Consider the following 17026-nt stretch of genomic DNA (forward strand, 5'->3'; position numbering starts at 1 on the left):
CCTGACATATCTATCCGATCTAAATGAACATCATCAAAGTTTCAGAAATTGTTTATTTTTCTATCAAGAATGACTGTTATTGTAATTGCAACAATGCGAACAAAGAGTTCCGATAGCTGCATTACAACTCAAAACGATTACATTTTATACATTTTGAAATTTTTGATAGAATGGCTTTTAGTTATCATTTAACACTAAAGTAAATTTGATCAATTTGAAAAAATAATAAAGCTAGATCCATAAAACTTAGCAGACATTTAAACGACTTGACTCGTTGGAACGGCTTTTACACAATTCTAAAAGCTAATTTTAAAAATTTCAAAAACTAGTTTTTGTAGTCAAATTATCATGAAATACGAATGGGCTATCATTCAGTCAAAAATATAATTTTCATATCAGTATACATATATAGTTTTAGTTTATTATGATAATAACAACATTGTTTACGGTGTTTGTGATTATTTTCTAAATTTATGAAAATCTGTATGAAAGAGCTGGAAAATATATTATAGCAATGACTTGGTAAAATAAGAATTTATAGACAAACTTAATAATTTTTATGTTAATTTTATTTTCATATAACTAATAATATTATCGTTTCTCTAACAATTTTTCTTTTGTAATAATAATTAATAATATTATTTTACAATAATTACTCTGCCATTATTTTTTTATAACATTTTTATTTTTTATTAAATTTTCAATAATGTTTTTTTTTTATTATTTTATTATTAAAAACATGGTTTTTATTTTGTGTCTCTTTTAATATGAAATAATTTAAAAATAATTATTTTTGTTTTACTAAATTTTTGTAATAGTTATAAATAAATTATTTTTCCCTTTTATTTATTCTTTTCTCATTTTTCCTCTTGCAATTTAATTTACTTAAAATCTAATTTTAAAAACATTTTTATTTTGTATTCTTAAATTTAATTATTTTTTTGTTATTTAAAATGTACTTGTATAATAACGGTATCATTGCACTGTTTTTTTTTCAAATTTTTTATTATTTTAAGATTTATTTTAGTTTTTGTTTTTCTAAATTAATTTTCTCATATAAAAAATTTTCCTATATTTAACATTGATAAATTATAATAATAATTTAATAAATAATAATAATTATAATTATTAAATACTTACCTACATAACTAAACTATGTTGGTTTTTGTTTTTTTATTTGAATTTTAATTTTTCTAATTATTTTATAATATAAAAAAATATTTTTGTTTTAATTTTCTATCTGTATGTATATGATAACAATTCGACTAGATTTTTTTTATTATTGTTACGAGTATAAATTAAAAATAAATAAATTGATTTTAAGTATGTTTATGAGTACAAGAGAATATTACACGCGTCGTATACAATCTACATAAAATGTATAATATTATAAATATTTATGTATACGGCATGTAAATAATATATGTATAATAATATGTATTTAGAAAAACAAGAGTTTTAAATTTTTATTTAGATAAAATTCCGAAAAATTTGTTTTCCAATTTTACCATTTTCAACTCAAATATTCGCAAATCAGGAAAAAAAATCACTGGTTTCTATACTGAAAGTCTACCGGGTATGCTTTAATTTAATTTAAAAGTCTAACAATTTTTCTGAAACAGTTCAACTCAAAATCATAAATTTGAAAAAATGTCCTGTTATATTAAAAATATTTAATTGCATCATTTATTTTATAAAAAAGGAAAATTATAGTGAAAATAAAAATCTTTCTAAAAGAATGTTAACAAAGAGAAAATTAGAAGAAAGTGCTAATTAAACATCTATCAGTTTCCGCGCAAGTAATTATACAATAGCTTGGAAAATATTAACAGATAGATACGACAACACAAAATTTTTAATATCAAATATAATCGGTAAATTCTTGAATCAACCAAATTGGAAAACACGTTTTTTTTTATTTCTTGACAAGACCAACTTCACAAGACAGATGATATAATATTCATTGAAATCTGGTTTCCAATTTAACCCTGTTTATTATTACGATTTGACATAGTAAAGAAACTTAGACAGAACAAATATCCTACAGATAAATTTATCGGTTTTTACAAATGTTATTTAAAAAAAGCCTTCTCCTACGTAATTAAATAGGAATCCATTTAAAATAATCGTCCAATACAACATGCATATGAATTTTAATACAAATAAATTTTGACCAGTAGCAAGACTATTAAAATTAATTCCGTTAGATCCAGTAGATTTTCATAATTACGTGAATATTTTTTATTGTAGAAAGAAAATAATGCAAATTCAAAAGAGATTCATAATTGGCACAATCATTATGTGATCTTAATATAAAAATTGTATTCTATATGTGAATGCATTAAATTCACTTGTTTTAACAACAATTAATCAAATTAGAATTAAAACTAATGGTGTTAATCATTAAATCGTTTCTAGTTAAAAAAAAAAACACTACTTATTTGTTATCACATTATTTAAATTTTCCATGCCCAAGTTGTGTTGAAAAGAGACGAATGTGGACTATGAATAACAAAACGAGACACATTTTTCTTTTGTGCAAGTCGAATTTTTGAAATGTAGCATAATTAAAAACAAGAAAATTCTTAATAATTATGTTGCAAGTACATATGGCGAAAAGTACAGTATATTTTACTCTGTCTCTTAATTTTTTTAAAATAATGAAAAATCAATTTACTGTGGCTCATTATCTGACGAAATTCGCCAGATTTCTTTGCGACAGAAAATAAGTACATATGTATAATGTGACAAGTAAGCTGAAGATAAAAAGAATTTCATTGCGATAATTTACTATATACTTCTGTCAATTTTATACAATGCTTGCTTTATGCAAAAAATTGTTAACAAATCCATTCGTCATAAATAATTTTATAATTACGAATTCACTAGTTCAAAAAAATTGTACAATCAGGTAAATTTGCCAAATATAATAAACTTATAAAATAATCATACAGCTGATCTATAAAACGACTAATCTAAATTTTATGTGTACTTTATTAATTTAATTTATAATTTTAAAAAATCCGGTTGTAATGTTGAAGTGATGCTAAGTTGCTAGTTAAAACATAAAGTATAAAACATAAAGTATAAATGTTAAAAGAAAAAATCTTCTAATGGTTGAATATTTTTTTAGTTATTTATTCGAATTTTTTTGGTCAGATTAGGAATATTTTTTGTATTAATGTCCTTATTGTAAGGGGGAAACCTATTTATTATTAATTTTTTCTTCTTTTTTTTTGTATATAATTTTTTGACATTCATAGTAATTTTAATAATATTAATGTTATACATAATGTAATGAAATATTTTGGTGTTTACAATTTAAGGGTATTTTTTTTTATTAACAATTTTAAAATATTTTTTTCGTAAAATTTTTATGTTAAACATTTAACATGTTTAGGAAACTGTACTTAATTTATTCAATCAGTTACACCAGTTGTGTAAGTATTTAAAAATTTGGAAAATTTTAACTTTAAGAAAATTTGAGATTCTACTACATTTTTTTTTTAATTGAATATTTAAGATTCTAAATTTATATGAAATATTTCCTATTAATACATAAATATTCATATAATGTGTATATATTATTTTTATACTATTTAAAATTTTATATGAGATCAAATAATCGACATATTTTAAGTAATTTTAGAATATTTTTCTTTTTTTTTAATTTTATAATATAGATAACTGTGTAATTTTAAAGAATTATAGATTTAGGATTCATTTATAGATTTAGTTAATAATAAGTATGATGAGTTTTAGAAATTTTATATACCCTATTGAAAGAAAATTTGACGTATATATTTGAATATACAAAAAGATTTTAAAACATAATCAAATGTACAAAGATAATTACATATGTTATTTGTATATACTTATGTATATAAGACAAATATTTATAATTAAATTCCTACAATTAAATTAAAAATGAAATCATTTTAATAATAAATATAAAAGTTAGCGTTTAAAGGTCAAAAAATTTTCATATATTTGATGAGATTGGAATGGCTTTCTATTTCATCAAATTTTCATCACATCAAACGGAATCGAGGAACAGTGTTTGATGTGTAAACGCTAACTAAAATTATAAAAATATTTTCTGTCAAATTTGTTTTTAAAAATCAATTATTCTTAAATATCGATACTTCTTATCAATTAATTTCGATACTTTTCATATTTTTATTGTATAAATTTTTAGTTTGAGTTTAGGAAAGTATCGAAATCCATCGAATATATTTTGTCATTTAGATCACTGTCAATCTTAAATTTAATTAAAGTTTGTATTTGAATAGAGAATAGCGAAAGTACTTGAGTTGCAAAAATTTAAATTAAATAAAATTATTTAACAGACATTGTAATTTAATTAAATTTAATATTATGATAGGGACTAAAAATTTGTGAATTTTAAGATTGAACTATAAATTTGGATGTGTAAGGAACGCCTTAGTTAAGTGAAAATTTAAATTAATTCTCGTTCTAGAACTCATTAAGTAAGAGGTATTGTAATTCAATTCAATAGGAAAAGAGATTTAAATTTATAGCAGTATTTAAAATTGCAGATATCAATATTCGAAAGAAAAAACTTTAAGTTAATACGAATCCGCTTTAATTTTTAAAAGAAAGGGAAGATAACCAACCATTTACATAAAGTTAAAAAAAAATTTCATGGAAAATTCAATAATGAAATTTTAAAAATTTTGCAGAAAAGTGATAAAAGGATAAAATAGCGATAAAATGATAAATGTTGGCAAGACACAAGATTTTCGAATAAAATTTCGGAACCGCTTTATTAAGTAACTCCATATGGCTTATACATAGGATAGACAGATTTAGAATATTTTTGCTGTAAAAATATGATGGTTTGCAGATTGCATTAATTTAAAGAATTTTGAAACATAAAAACAATTCTAAAGCAGCATGTTATGTTTAATTCATAGTAATAAAATCTAATGAACAAAGGGAATAAATTTTGTAAAAAGTTGAGCTTAGCAGTATTTTAATCTAAGATGACAATATATGCAAAATAGTTTTTAAAATTAATATTAATTTTTGAATAAGAATAGCAATATTGACCCAGGTTCTTTAAGATGCACCACTTGAGATAATGGAATATTAATTAAGAAATTTTTGAAATGAAAAATATTTGAAAAATACTCATCATCTCAGTTAATGCGTCTAATGCATGGGTGAATATTTTTTCTTATTGAAATATTTTTTTTTAAATTTAAATTAAAATTGAATAGTTTTAAAGTTTTTAAGAAAAGTAGAATAATTTTTGTTTCTTCAAAAATATTTACTTTTTTTTAAAGATAAATTTTTAAAAATCATTTTGTATTTCTAAATTTTTAATAATCTAATCATTTCTAAATTAGAATTTTAAATATACATGCATACTTAGTAAATGTTATTAGAATCATTTTGAATTTTATTAGTGAATCAATTTTACTAGCTACTTATTTTAAATTTTTATAAAAAAATTTCTTTAATTTTTTTCTTTTATTTTGGAATTGACTTCTAGTAATTTATTGACGATTTTTATTTAATTTTTATTTGTATAATATAGTTTATTTAATTTGGCACAACATATTTTTATTTTTCCTTTTTGACGACACGTTTTTCATTTAATTTTCTAACTAGAAAAAGCAAATACATATTATTTATTTATAAAGGAAATTTAAATCAAAAAATTTTAAATAAATTTTAAATTCCATTGTTAAATCTAATTCGGATTCGGAGGTATCTCAAGTAACATTTGTTAAAACTTATTACGGAGGTTGAAAAAGATAAACTTAATTTTAACAAAATGTAATTTCTATATTACTATATCATTGTAAAGTTCTATATAGCGATCATTCTACGCTTGTACTAGACGGAGTCGCACCATGGTTCTGCATCAGAGTAAATTTTATTTAAATACAAGATTAGCACCTTACAAATAGAAAAGATAGTTAGTTTTACAGTAGAATAGTAGGACTGTAGGCATTACATACTTTTTTTAATGGAAAGTACAAGGGTTGTTACTTGAAACGGACTGCTGAACTCGATTTCTAATTACTTTATTGTGAAATGCAAGGTTTTTGTTTTTAAATGTTTTTTGAAATATTTAATTAATTTATTAATTTTTTTTATTTTTATTTAAGGCTTTTAAATTTTTTTCCAATTAGTGTTTTTTACCATAGTGAGGACAGATTGCATTGAATAATTCATAATGCGGTGACCGTTACTGGTAATTTCTAAAAAAGATTCAATAAATACAATTAAACATGCATATTCCACCTTTATGGACAAGTTTTCCATTTATATTTCTTGGATTTGATGTATTTGTCTCATTGGGTATATTTTGTTGTGCGTACATGTCTTTGTTTTTATTGATTGGGCCTTAGGAAAGCAACACGTAATTACTTCTCTATACCTGAGAAATCTTTTGATTCCTGGGAACGTTTCCTTTCAAGACAGAAATTTTTTATTTGAGTAAATTTGAATTTGAAAGAATTTCTTGCCGATAATTATACAACAGCACAATTATTTAACATATTTATGTTCATAGATATTATTGAAATATCGTAGAGCGAGACTTGTATAATTCTTGCAACTATAATTTGTAATTCAAATAAGAATTTTTAAAATGTGGTTAAAATTATTTTCGAATTTTTAGAATTGAGTTTTTTTTAAATCTAACACATCATATTTCTATTTATTTATCTACTTTAAACTTAAAATACGCTAAACAAAAACAACAATAACAAACTTAATTTTTAATTAAATCTATATAAATCTAAAATCGATTCAATTCAATGTGTAATTTTGCTTCAAATGTTATTCCTATAATTTCAACATACACACAATATATCCTACGAATTGTTTAATATAATTTTCTATACATAACTTTCAGTCTTACCACTTGTACTAGGTTGTTGTTGTTTTGATGGGCTAGCTGAACTATTTGCTGGATAAATGCAACTTTTTCTTTTCACAAATCCTGGAGAAGATATTCTAGCTTCTGTTAAATGCGATAAAAGGGGTAATGAATCATTTTTGGTAAAAATTTTGTCATTGTTTGTGCTACCTCCAACACCATTGCTATTAGAGTTATTACCATTTCGTTTTTTAATAATTGGTGACGGTTTCTGATTGTTATTAAATTGTACTCTTCCAGGTTGTTGACGACTTACAAAATGAACACTGTTATTATTATTTTTATTATTTTCTCTATTAGAAATAGTGACACGTTTCTTTTTTGGACTTTCAGTAGGGAGAAGAGAAACTTGATCTGATGATGATAAACTAGTGTTTGTATTTTCTAGACTTGATAAATTATTGCTATTACTATTATTATTTTTTGATTTTGGCAAAAGTAATTCTTCATCTAAACATGGAAAATGGGATTCCAGTACTCCAGATTCATTTTGTTCTTGGACAACCTTAATAGTCTCTTCAGGAATTCTAAAATTTATTATACGACGTGGTAATTCTGGAGAAGGTGGTGGTTTTAAATTTGCAGAGCAATGGCTTTGAGGTGTTGAAAATACTTCGATTGTTGGTGTTCTTGGTTTTGAATCAACTAAAGTTGACGGATCGATTGATGATGCACTAGCACTATAATATGTATCACAAGAACTAGTATTGGTGGTAAGAATTGTAGAGTATTTATTAAAGCAGGAACTATGGTCAGTTAATTTACAGCATTCTTTTATATTTCCATTAAAGGATTTGCAGGGACATTTTGGACATAAACTTTGGCATTCAGTACTTAAAATATTCGAGTCACTAAAAGTAAGTTTTTTGTTTTGATTTTCATCATCGTGAAGAGTTTTTTGCAGCGGCGATTCTTCTAAATTATCGGCTGATTTTGAACCAGATGCATTAACGATTTTCGGATCTATTATATTGCTATTCGTTATACTTGATGTATTTTTCTCATCTTGTCTATTGGAAACTAAATTTGAAGAAGCGGACTCAAAACTGTCCTGGCTGGAATCTTGACTATCTTGTGATCTTAAAAATCTTGGACTAGTTAAGAAAATTTGCCCCATTCGTTTATATTGCTCATGAGCACGACTATCATTAGCACAGTTAGCCAAATTCTCTGTAAATTTTGGAGCACGTCTCATTACTTTGGGTGTATGTAGCTGAGATTCAAAAACTTCTTCAACAACCGTGTTGTTAACACTATTTTCATTTACTGACATCTTTTGCAAATATCGTTCAATACTGTTTGCTAAACTAAGAGCGTTACTTGTTCTCGAAGATATGCTTGATATTTCTGAAAGCGTTTCAGGACTTGCTAAAGGAGCTAAACCAAACCAATCGTCATGTATTAAATCGATAGGTTTTATATCACCACCAAGCGAACTTCTACGTAGTGGAATAGGTAATGAAGATGGTTTCTTAGAACTGCGTGGTTTAGCTTTATCCGATTGATGTCTATGTAAAATACCTCGTGTTTGAACTTGTGGTGAAACTGAAGGTGATTTCGAAATAATGGCAGCAGTTGTTATATTTGTCGCTTCAATATCAAATGCAACAACCTTACTACGGCTCCCAATAGTTGATATACTCATATTGTTATTATTTATTCCATTTAATGGATATTGGAAGTTTTGTAATGGATTATGAGATTCCATTTGTATAGTAACTCCATCAGCCATAATAATAGTTGTTGCTTCACTTGGAAATGATGGACTTTGTGCTGCTGTTGTATCATCGTCCAGAACACTATTTATATCAAATTGTTGAACAGTTGATGTACTTATTTGACTACGATTAAAAACACTACCACCAATTGATGAGGCTTTCGATTCTGGACGACTTGATGACATATTAAATCTTTGGGCAGAATTTGAATCCTGTGGACTTTGTAAATTTGTAAATGAAGTTTCTAAACATAATTTATGTTGTGTTGTAGGCGTTGAAAGAGAGTTTGTTGTTAAAGATAACGGCGATTGTGCTCTATTTGATAATTGATTTGATATATTTTGATTACTACCTAAAATTGGTGGTAAAGATGACGGTTCACATCCTTGATTTAAAAATTGATTAAAATGTACTGTATCTGGTATATCTGTAGGTAAAGTAACATATGCATTTGATGGTTGACGTTGGGGTTTACGCGGTCCAATTGTAGTTACAACCTAGAAATGAAATTAAATACAAATTTTGAAGAAAAGAAATTTTTGTAAACGATGAATCTCGATGAATAAACCAATAATATTTAAAATAATTGATAATAGAATTAAAAAAATTAAATAGAGAAATTTTATGTGTTGTGATAGAAATGTGGAATGCATTTATATATAGAAGTAAAAAAGTGTTTTATTAGAAAATATGTGATTTCAAATTCATAATTGGTGAGATCATGCAAAACTTTAAAATTTCAAATTTTTAAGCAGAAAACGCAGATCAAAAGAACTTTTTTTGGATTTTATATTTTGTGATTAGAAAAATTAAAAATTTTTAAACTTACCCTTTGAATGTTAAAGTTATACGTAGGTTAATTTTATAATCATATTCAAAATTAATAATTAATAGCACAAAATTAAATAAATTACGATAAAGAAACAATTAATGATTTTAGTATGATGATATGTCATAAATAGTTGAATATAGTTGGTAAAGATAAGAATGAATATAGAAACTGATTTTAATGATAAATTTCAGTATATAATTTTAAATATAGCTATTCACGTCTATGAATCAAATGAAATGGAACCAAGAATTAAATAAAGCTTCGAACTGTGAATTCAAACTTAAATTTAGTTAAATGCCATTAAGAATTGATTCAGCGAGAGGGTCTTGAATCACTGAAACTAAAACTCAATAATTAAATTATTAACCTCAAAAAGATTGTGGAATGAATAATTGTTTTAAAATTTCAAAATTTCAATTTTCAAATTATTTTTATCAGATTTTTCATAAAAGTTGCGCTTATAATTTTACAAATTACGGTAATATTATTTACTGACACTTAAAAATCAATATTTTCACTTCTACATTGTAAAACAAAATGTTTTCATGACAAATTTTTAAGTACCATATTGCATGTTTACAAGTTTTTAAAATTGTGTAAATACAGTTTTTAAATATGCAGTAAAAACGCAAATATTGCAGTCAAACTATTTTGGCCGCTTTTATTTTACAAAGTATTGTAAAAGTTGTGTATTAAATTTTCGCATACAGTTTGATGGCGAAAAAAACATTTTTTTACAATATGGAACTCAAGATTGTTATTTTAAAATCTCAAAACAATATGGAAGCACCAAATTGTATGATTTTGGCAATTTTGGTGTATTTTAGAGTTACGAGAGAAAATCATTGCAGCTAAATAGTGAAAACTTTCATTTTCAAGTACGACAACGTTTTGTCATCGCAATTATAAACAGTGATATAAGTCATCTGTTAAGAAAAATTTTCCAATATAACTCTTTGAAATAAATTTTTTCAATTGAAAATAAAATATATAATTTTATATACTATATATATTACATAAGCAGCGTATAAAAAATTCGCAAAGATTTTTTATTTTGTTAACATGCAAAAAATGTAAACGTAGTTGTATAAAGCGTCATTCATAATGTCAAACACCTAATAAGATCAAAATAATTTTATTGTGGCGAAAAATAGAGAGAAAAACAAACAAGAATATTATAAAAAATAAAATATAAGTATTATAAAAGTACAATTGTACTTCATAAAAAAATAAAAAAATTAAATTAAATTTTTCTATATATGTATGTCTTAAATTGAAGCACAAAATTGTAAACAAACAAAATTTATCAATTGTCCCAACACTAATTCAGAAAATTTTCTTTTTCAAGTTCAAATTTCATTGATTTTCACTTTTTAATTCGTCCACTTGTCATTCGTCACCCCGTTTCCCTGCAATTAAAATGTAAGTAATTGGATTTGAAAATTATGTAAGCATTAACTGAATATTATTAGTTTACCTGAATTTTTTAAAGATTTCAAAATGCTAATTTCGCTACATTTTATTTGCAATAAAAGTTGACTTATATAGCTGAATTTTGACATAATAATATAAATGACCAGTTGTATAAAAATCGGAATATTAAAAGTTTAGACAGAATCTGTTCATTTTTTATTGTCAAAATTTCCATTTCATCTGAATTAGTATTTAGGACCACATATTTTCTTTAATTTTGTTCTAATTAATATAATATTATCACCAAAGTTATTTTTTTATTTCAACAATTAAAATGAGTACATACATATGTACGCTATGTGTAGTGCCTGCTACATTCATACATATGTAATTTAATAATAGAATATAGTTCCTCACATGACACGTCATTACATTTCAGTTAATAAGGCTTGCTAGTTTTACTAAGAAAATCCATGTTACAATTAAAATTATTTATAATGTTATTTTAAAATTATTCAAATGTAAAATAATAAAAAAAATTCAAAATTACTCATCAAAAATGTAAAAATTTTTTAATAATAACAATTTTAAATTTATTTTTGAAACATTTTGTAGTCAACGTCGTGTTTAATTCGGATTTATTTAATAATTTTCAAAAATCAAAATCAGGTTCAGTCATAATTTTAAAGGCGTCATGACACAAATGTCATAAAATCTTAATTCAATTAGTTCTTGCATCGCTGCGCACGTCGACATCGCATTTAATATGCGTTTAAAGATAATTAATATTTTATCATTTAAAATTTTGCATTTACAAAAAATTGCCAACCAAATTGCAAGTGATTTTTTTCGTAAAACCAAGTGATTGACGGGATTGACATAGAATTGTAAAACTTTTAAAATATATACTGTAGGAGAAGACCTCCTTCTATGTTATTGTAATCCAATTGTCCTAAAAAAATTGTTTTACATAATTTAATATTATTATTTTATTTACATACATTCGTATTTGAAAACATCAATGCAATGAATTGTCATGTGAAAGAAATTTTTGTGATAATTTTTATTGTAATTCAAAATTAATGAACGCCTCTTATCATAATTAGTGAAAGAAAAATTTTATATGAGAAAAAAATGTGTAATTTTTAAAAATATATTATTATAAAAGTAAATGTCATGATAAAATAAAATTAATGCCTTAAGAATTAGAAAAATATTAAAAAAAAAAAAAAAACAAAACACATGAAATTTTATGAAATTTTTATGTTTTTTTTTTGTACTTTAGCTAGCATAATTATTGAATAATTATTTTTATGTTGCAATGTACCTGGTATCACATACTGGTTTCATATTTAATGTACATGATGATTCTCTTGCATTGATGCTAACATGATTAATGGTTCGTTCTCTAACATTTACCTGTAGGGTAATTTTCGTTGATTTTTCAATTTTATTTTTTAGAATATTGAACTTTTTCTTTTTTGTTTTTAATAAATTTTTCTAATTTTTTCAATTATGTTTTTTTTTTATTTAATTACTCTTTAACTTTTTTTTATTAATTTTATAAATTAATTATTCAGTTTTCCTTCATATTATAAAATATTCAACTTTATTATGCCAAATAATTTTAATTTTTAAATAAATTTTTTATTTGAACAAGAAATGTAGAAAGTATATATAGAGCAAAAACATTATTCTAAAATCTAATTCAAATATTACAGATTGTGTAGTATAAATATATACAACGAGTAAAACATGCTGGATATGAAGTAAAAGCCTATAAAGGCCAAAAAACTTTGGTGTTTGTTGTCATCAACTATTCTACAGTTCTTGTAATATGTCGTTGTGTTTTTATTTGAAAATAGTGAAATTTAATTTGCAAAATAATCAAAAAAATGTTAATCGTTCTGATTATAATATTATATGGTTTAACTATGAATCTGAAATTTTGCACTTTCCCCAGAACATCATTTTGCAAATAATTTTCTAAAGACACAAAACCCTATGTTGTTTGACGTCAAGAATTCCAATTCAATTGTTTGCACATGTAATCATCAATTTTTGAATGTTTTTTTGCAATCTGCTACTGCATTTTCATTTATAAATTATATTTTCAATGTACAATAAAACTGATTGACTTAATTGACATGATCGTCAGATTCATGACGTTCTGGAAAAGTGCCTTTAAGTTCTTAAGTTAATAACAATTTTTTTGACGAATAAAGTGCATTTTTCTATACGTATAGTTTTACGTTTTAATACCACGCAAATAAATATTGAATATTTAAGAATCTATTGCAGTGTTAACTACAAAGAACTATACAGAATAAATAATTCATTAAAACTGCTTGCAAAAGACAAAGAGAATATCGAAATTCGACTTCACTTTTTATTTTAAAACTGTTCACCATAAATTTACAATTATTTGACTATTTAACATTTAACTTTAGTTTTTCAAATTTACTTAAATTTTGTTTTAATAAAATTCAATTAAAAATAAAATTATTTTCTTATATAATTTAAAAAAAAAAATAACTAACGGCATTTTTTAAATTAATTTTTTTTTTAAATTTGTCTAATTAAATTAAGTATATTTTAAAGATTTACCAAAAATTTATTTACATTATAAATTTAGTATTCCTAGTATTTTGAATTTATTTTTTTTTTTTTTGTTTGTTTACTAATTTTGAAGATATTGTGGAGAAAATGGTTATTAAATCAAAAAAAAAAATTAAAATAAAAATTAAAATTAAGAATCACATGCGATTAAAATAAAAAATATAAAGACTTTTTATTTTTAGAATAAATTTCATTTCAAGAAATTATTTTTTTCATAGTATCTTTATTATTTGGATTAGAAGTATGACTTAAAATACTATATGACATTATTAAAAAATTTGACATAATGTCATTAATTTGTTTAGATTGTGAATTCGATTTTTGTATAACCTAAAAAATATTTTGGCTACAATTGTTACAAATTGTAACCACCGCTGTTATGTCTATGGCTAATTTATTAATTTAATTCAAGGTATAATAAAGCACTTGTATGATTATTACGTAGGACAGAATATTAAGTAAAACAAAAATTTCTTTAAATAAGTTTGGAATAAATTATTAAAATTAATAAAATAATTTTAAATTAGCTCGTAAATTTTGTTAACATTTAACAAAAATTAGGATTTTATTAAATATTGTTGAATTGACTAAGAACTTGACGTTGTTAATAAATTTAAATGAAGGCATTCTAAATTTCGTTGCTTCGAAATTTCTTGAGCTTAAATAGGTAGTTATTGTATTTTTGATTTGCGATTGAAAAAGAAATTTCGAAATATTTTCGCAATTTCGTTTCGAATTTACAAGCACATGTATTGCATCCTAGATTATTGAATATGATTAATATTTATTTTCGGATTAAAATTACAATAAAATTTGTTTTTTAAAACCTCTTTTTTTTTAACTTTCTATTTACGCCTATGATGAAATTTCCTAAATATAATTGGAACAACCACAAATTTGTCCAGTGACTTCCAGATTTTTTTAATTTTTGTGCATACCTTCTTCATTCAATGCTAATTTCATTTTAATATGAAATCCTATGTTATTTTATACATTTTAAGTTTATTGTGATATTAAATATTAAAATTTACAATATAAATATTTAAAAATATTTTTTTTTTTAAACACTTAGCCTTATTCAAATTCGAATACTAAGTATATAATATAAACTATTATAATGTGTGCATATTAAATGTGTAAGAGAAAAGTGTTCTAAATTTTATTTCTACTGTGCTTTAAGAAATTTTTTAGTTTATACTTTTAAACAAAAATTACATTTAAAATTTTTATTTTTTACACATTTTTTTTTGTAATTAAAAAAAAAGGGAAAATTTTGCTTCAATTATTAAAATTTTTTCGAATTTTCTAAAATAAAGGTGTAGGATTTTATCCTTTTTTTTTTTGAAATTTTTAAAAATCTTTCAAGAAATTCAATTATTGGTAAATGTTATTGAGAATTGTGTTTTTTTTTGTGGGGTCATACACTAATTACTGAACTTTGCTACAAATCAAAGCTGCTACACAAAATTTTAATTTAAATAAAAAATTAAGGAAAAAAAAACAACTTACGAAAAACATGAAAATTACTTAAGGTATTAAAAATTCAAAAAAAAAAAAAAATAAAAGAAAATAAATAAAAAAAAAATTTGTTTTGTGTACAAAAAAATTAAATTTTTATTAAATAAATTTTTTGTTTTCTTATTAAATTAAATAAAAAAAAAAGCATTTCTACAAGTTTTTGTAAAATTAAAATTACGTAAAAAAAAAAAAAAATAATGAAAATTGTAATAAATGAGCATTTAATTGCATTTTTATAACATTTTGGTGTTTTAATTTTCATAATTTTTATTTTAATTCTAATTTAAAAACTAAAAATTATTTTAAATTTCATAACAATATTAATTTATTTCTTTAAGACCTTTTTTTTGTTAAATTAAGTAACATTTACAAAATATGCATTCTTTAATTGTATTGATATTTTCAAACAAACATATGCATTCAATAAAATAAAAAAAAAAAATATTTGTTTTTTAAATTAAAAATTTAAGTAACCAATAAGAAATTGCAACCATAGCGACCATATTGTGGACAAGTGAAAAAGAGACTTAATTTTAATAACAAATTTTTAATGATTTTGTCTCTAAATGACAACGCGTCGCGTAACGTCACATATATTTAGTCTCCAAATTTCACATTGCTCATATTTAGTCTCCAAATAATTCAAATCATAAAAAGTATAAATGTAAATACATACATAATATGGCTAGGGTTTTCTAACAAAATGCAAAAATTAGCAAATATGCATTCTATGTCTACACATTTTTGCTAATTCGAAACAAGGTTGAAATTTTTTTTCTAATGTTATTTTCATTTTACTAAAGCAATAATTAGTGAAAATATAGTGAAGATGTTTTAAAAAGTTATCATTTTAAAATGATGCTACTATACAATTAGTGTCAATCAGAACTGAACATTATCTCTTATCTACTTTTGAATGATTTTAAATTTCCGTTTTACTTATATGAATATAACCGATATGAACAATATTGAATATGAAATGCAGAAATGAATATTTGTATTTCAATGTCTTCATAGAAAATTTTATGTTGTTGAGAAGTGCATAACTGTTGGTATCGAATTTTTTTAGAAAATATTTGGAGCAATTGTTTAGTAATAATTTTCTTTTTAAACTATTGATAAAATCAAAATTTTTTGTCTTGCATCAGAAAACGCTTAAAATTTTAAGTAATGCTGCATTCAAGAGATAACAGTTCAAAAGATTTTCTACAGCTTACAAATTTTCGATTAGATATGCCCCTTAACAGTATCTGTAAGGTTGTGTATGTACATTATCGTATTAAATAGTTCTTTTGTTAGATTATTCTTAGACAGGCAAACTAATAGTCTGATAAATGCATTTAGAATATTTGTAACCGAATTCCCTGTGGTCAGAAATGTACAAATTTTTTTACTAACTATTCAGTATAGCGCATATTAATTTACTAAATGAGGGAAATCGACAGCATTTTTACATTTCTTAGTATAGACCGGGAATAAAATAATATATTTTTTGTAAGTTATTAAATAATTTCTTCTTGGTGTTAAATGTATCAAGGCAAAATTAGTCGAATTGATATTAAATTCCAATTCCCATTGGCATATTATATGAATCTTGAATTTAAAATGAACATAAAGAAAAGAAAAATTAGAAATTTACTTGATGGAAATTGCACTAGATATTGTATGTGTTTTGATTTACTCTGCAGTATAGAATTTTTTCGTCTAAGAATTAAGGAATTTAACATTATGAAAACTGGGAATTTCATAGCATGTTTTTTATTTTGAAATATTTTAAAATTAAAATTTTCTTCTATTATCGATATTTCGATATTATTTTCATTACAATGAAAAAAACAGAAAAAATTTAAATTAAGTAAGAAAATTTTAAACAAAATAAAATAATTGAAATTAATAAAGAAACTAATGCTATATAAATCTATCACAACCCAGCTGAAATTATTTTCCGAAATTTTGAATTACAAAAACAATTCTTAATGTTTTATGTTTTCGAAGTATACCCATTAAAAA

At 23.2% G+C, this 17026-nt stretch overlaps 1 protein-coding gene across 4 annotated transcripts in view; it reads right to left on the bottom strand.

Moving 5' to 3' along the window:
* Positions 1–5445: 5445 nt before the first annotated feature.
* The window catches only part of LOC129618725 (diacylglycerol lipase-alpha), a 246629-nt gene continuing 235048 nt past the window's right edge, over positions 5446–17026 (bottom strand). For 3 of the 4 annotated variants that reach the window (XM_055533673.1, XM_055533675.1, XM_055533674.1), the window contains one exon: positions 5446–9131. In XM_055533673.1, the coding sequence (XP_055389648.1) occupies positions 6876–9131 (2256 nt within the window). In that variant the 3' untranslated portion in view covers positions 5446–6875. Of the gene's footprint in view, positions 9132–12206; positions 12299–17026 lie in introns of all 4 variants that reach the window. The other variant, XM_055533676.1, reaches the window with a different exon arrangement.

This window comes from Condylostylus longicornis, unplaced genomic scaffold, assembly GCF_029603195.1.
Source record: "Condylostylus longicornis isolate FDR11 unplaced genomic scaffold, ASM2960319v2 ptg000010l, whole genome shotgun sequence".
NCBI lineage: Eukaryota > Metazoa > Arthropoda > Insecta > Diptera > Dolichopodidae > Condylostylus > Condylostylus longicornis.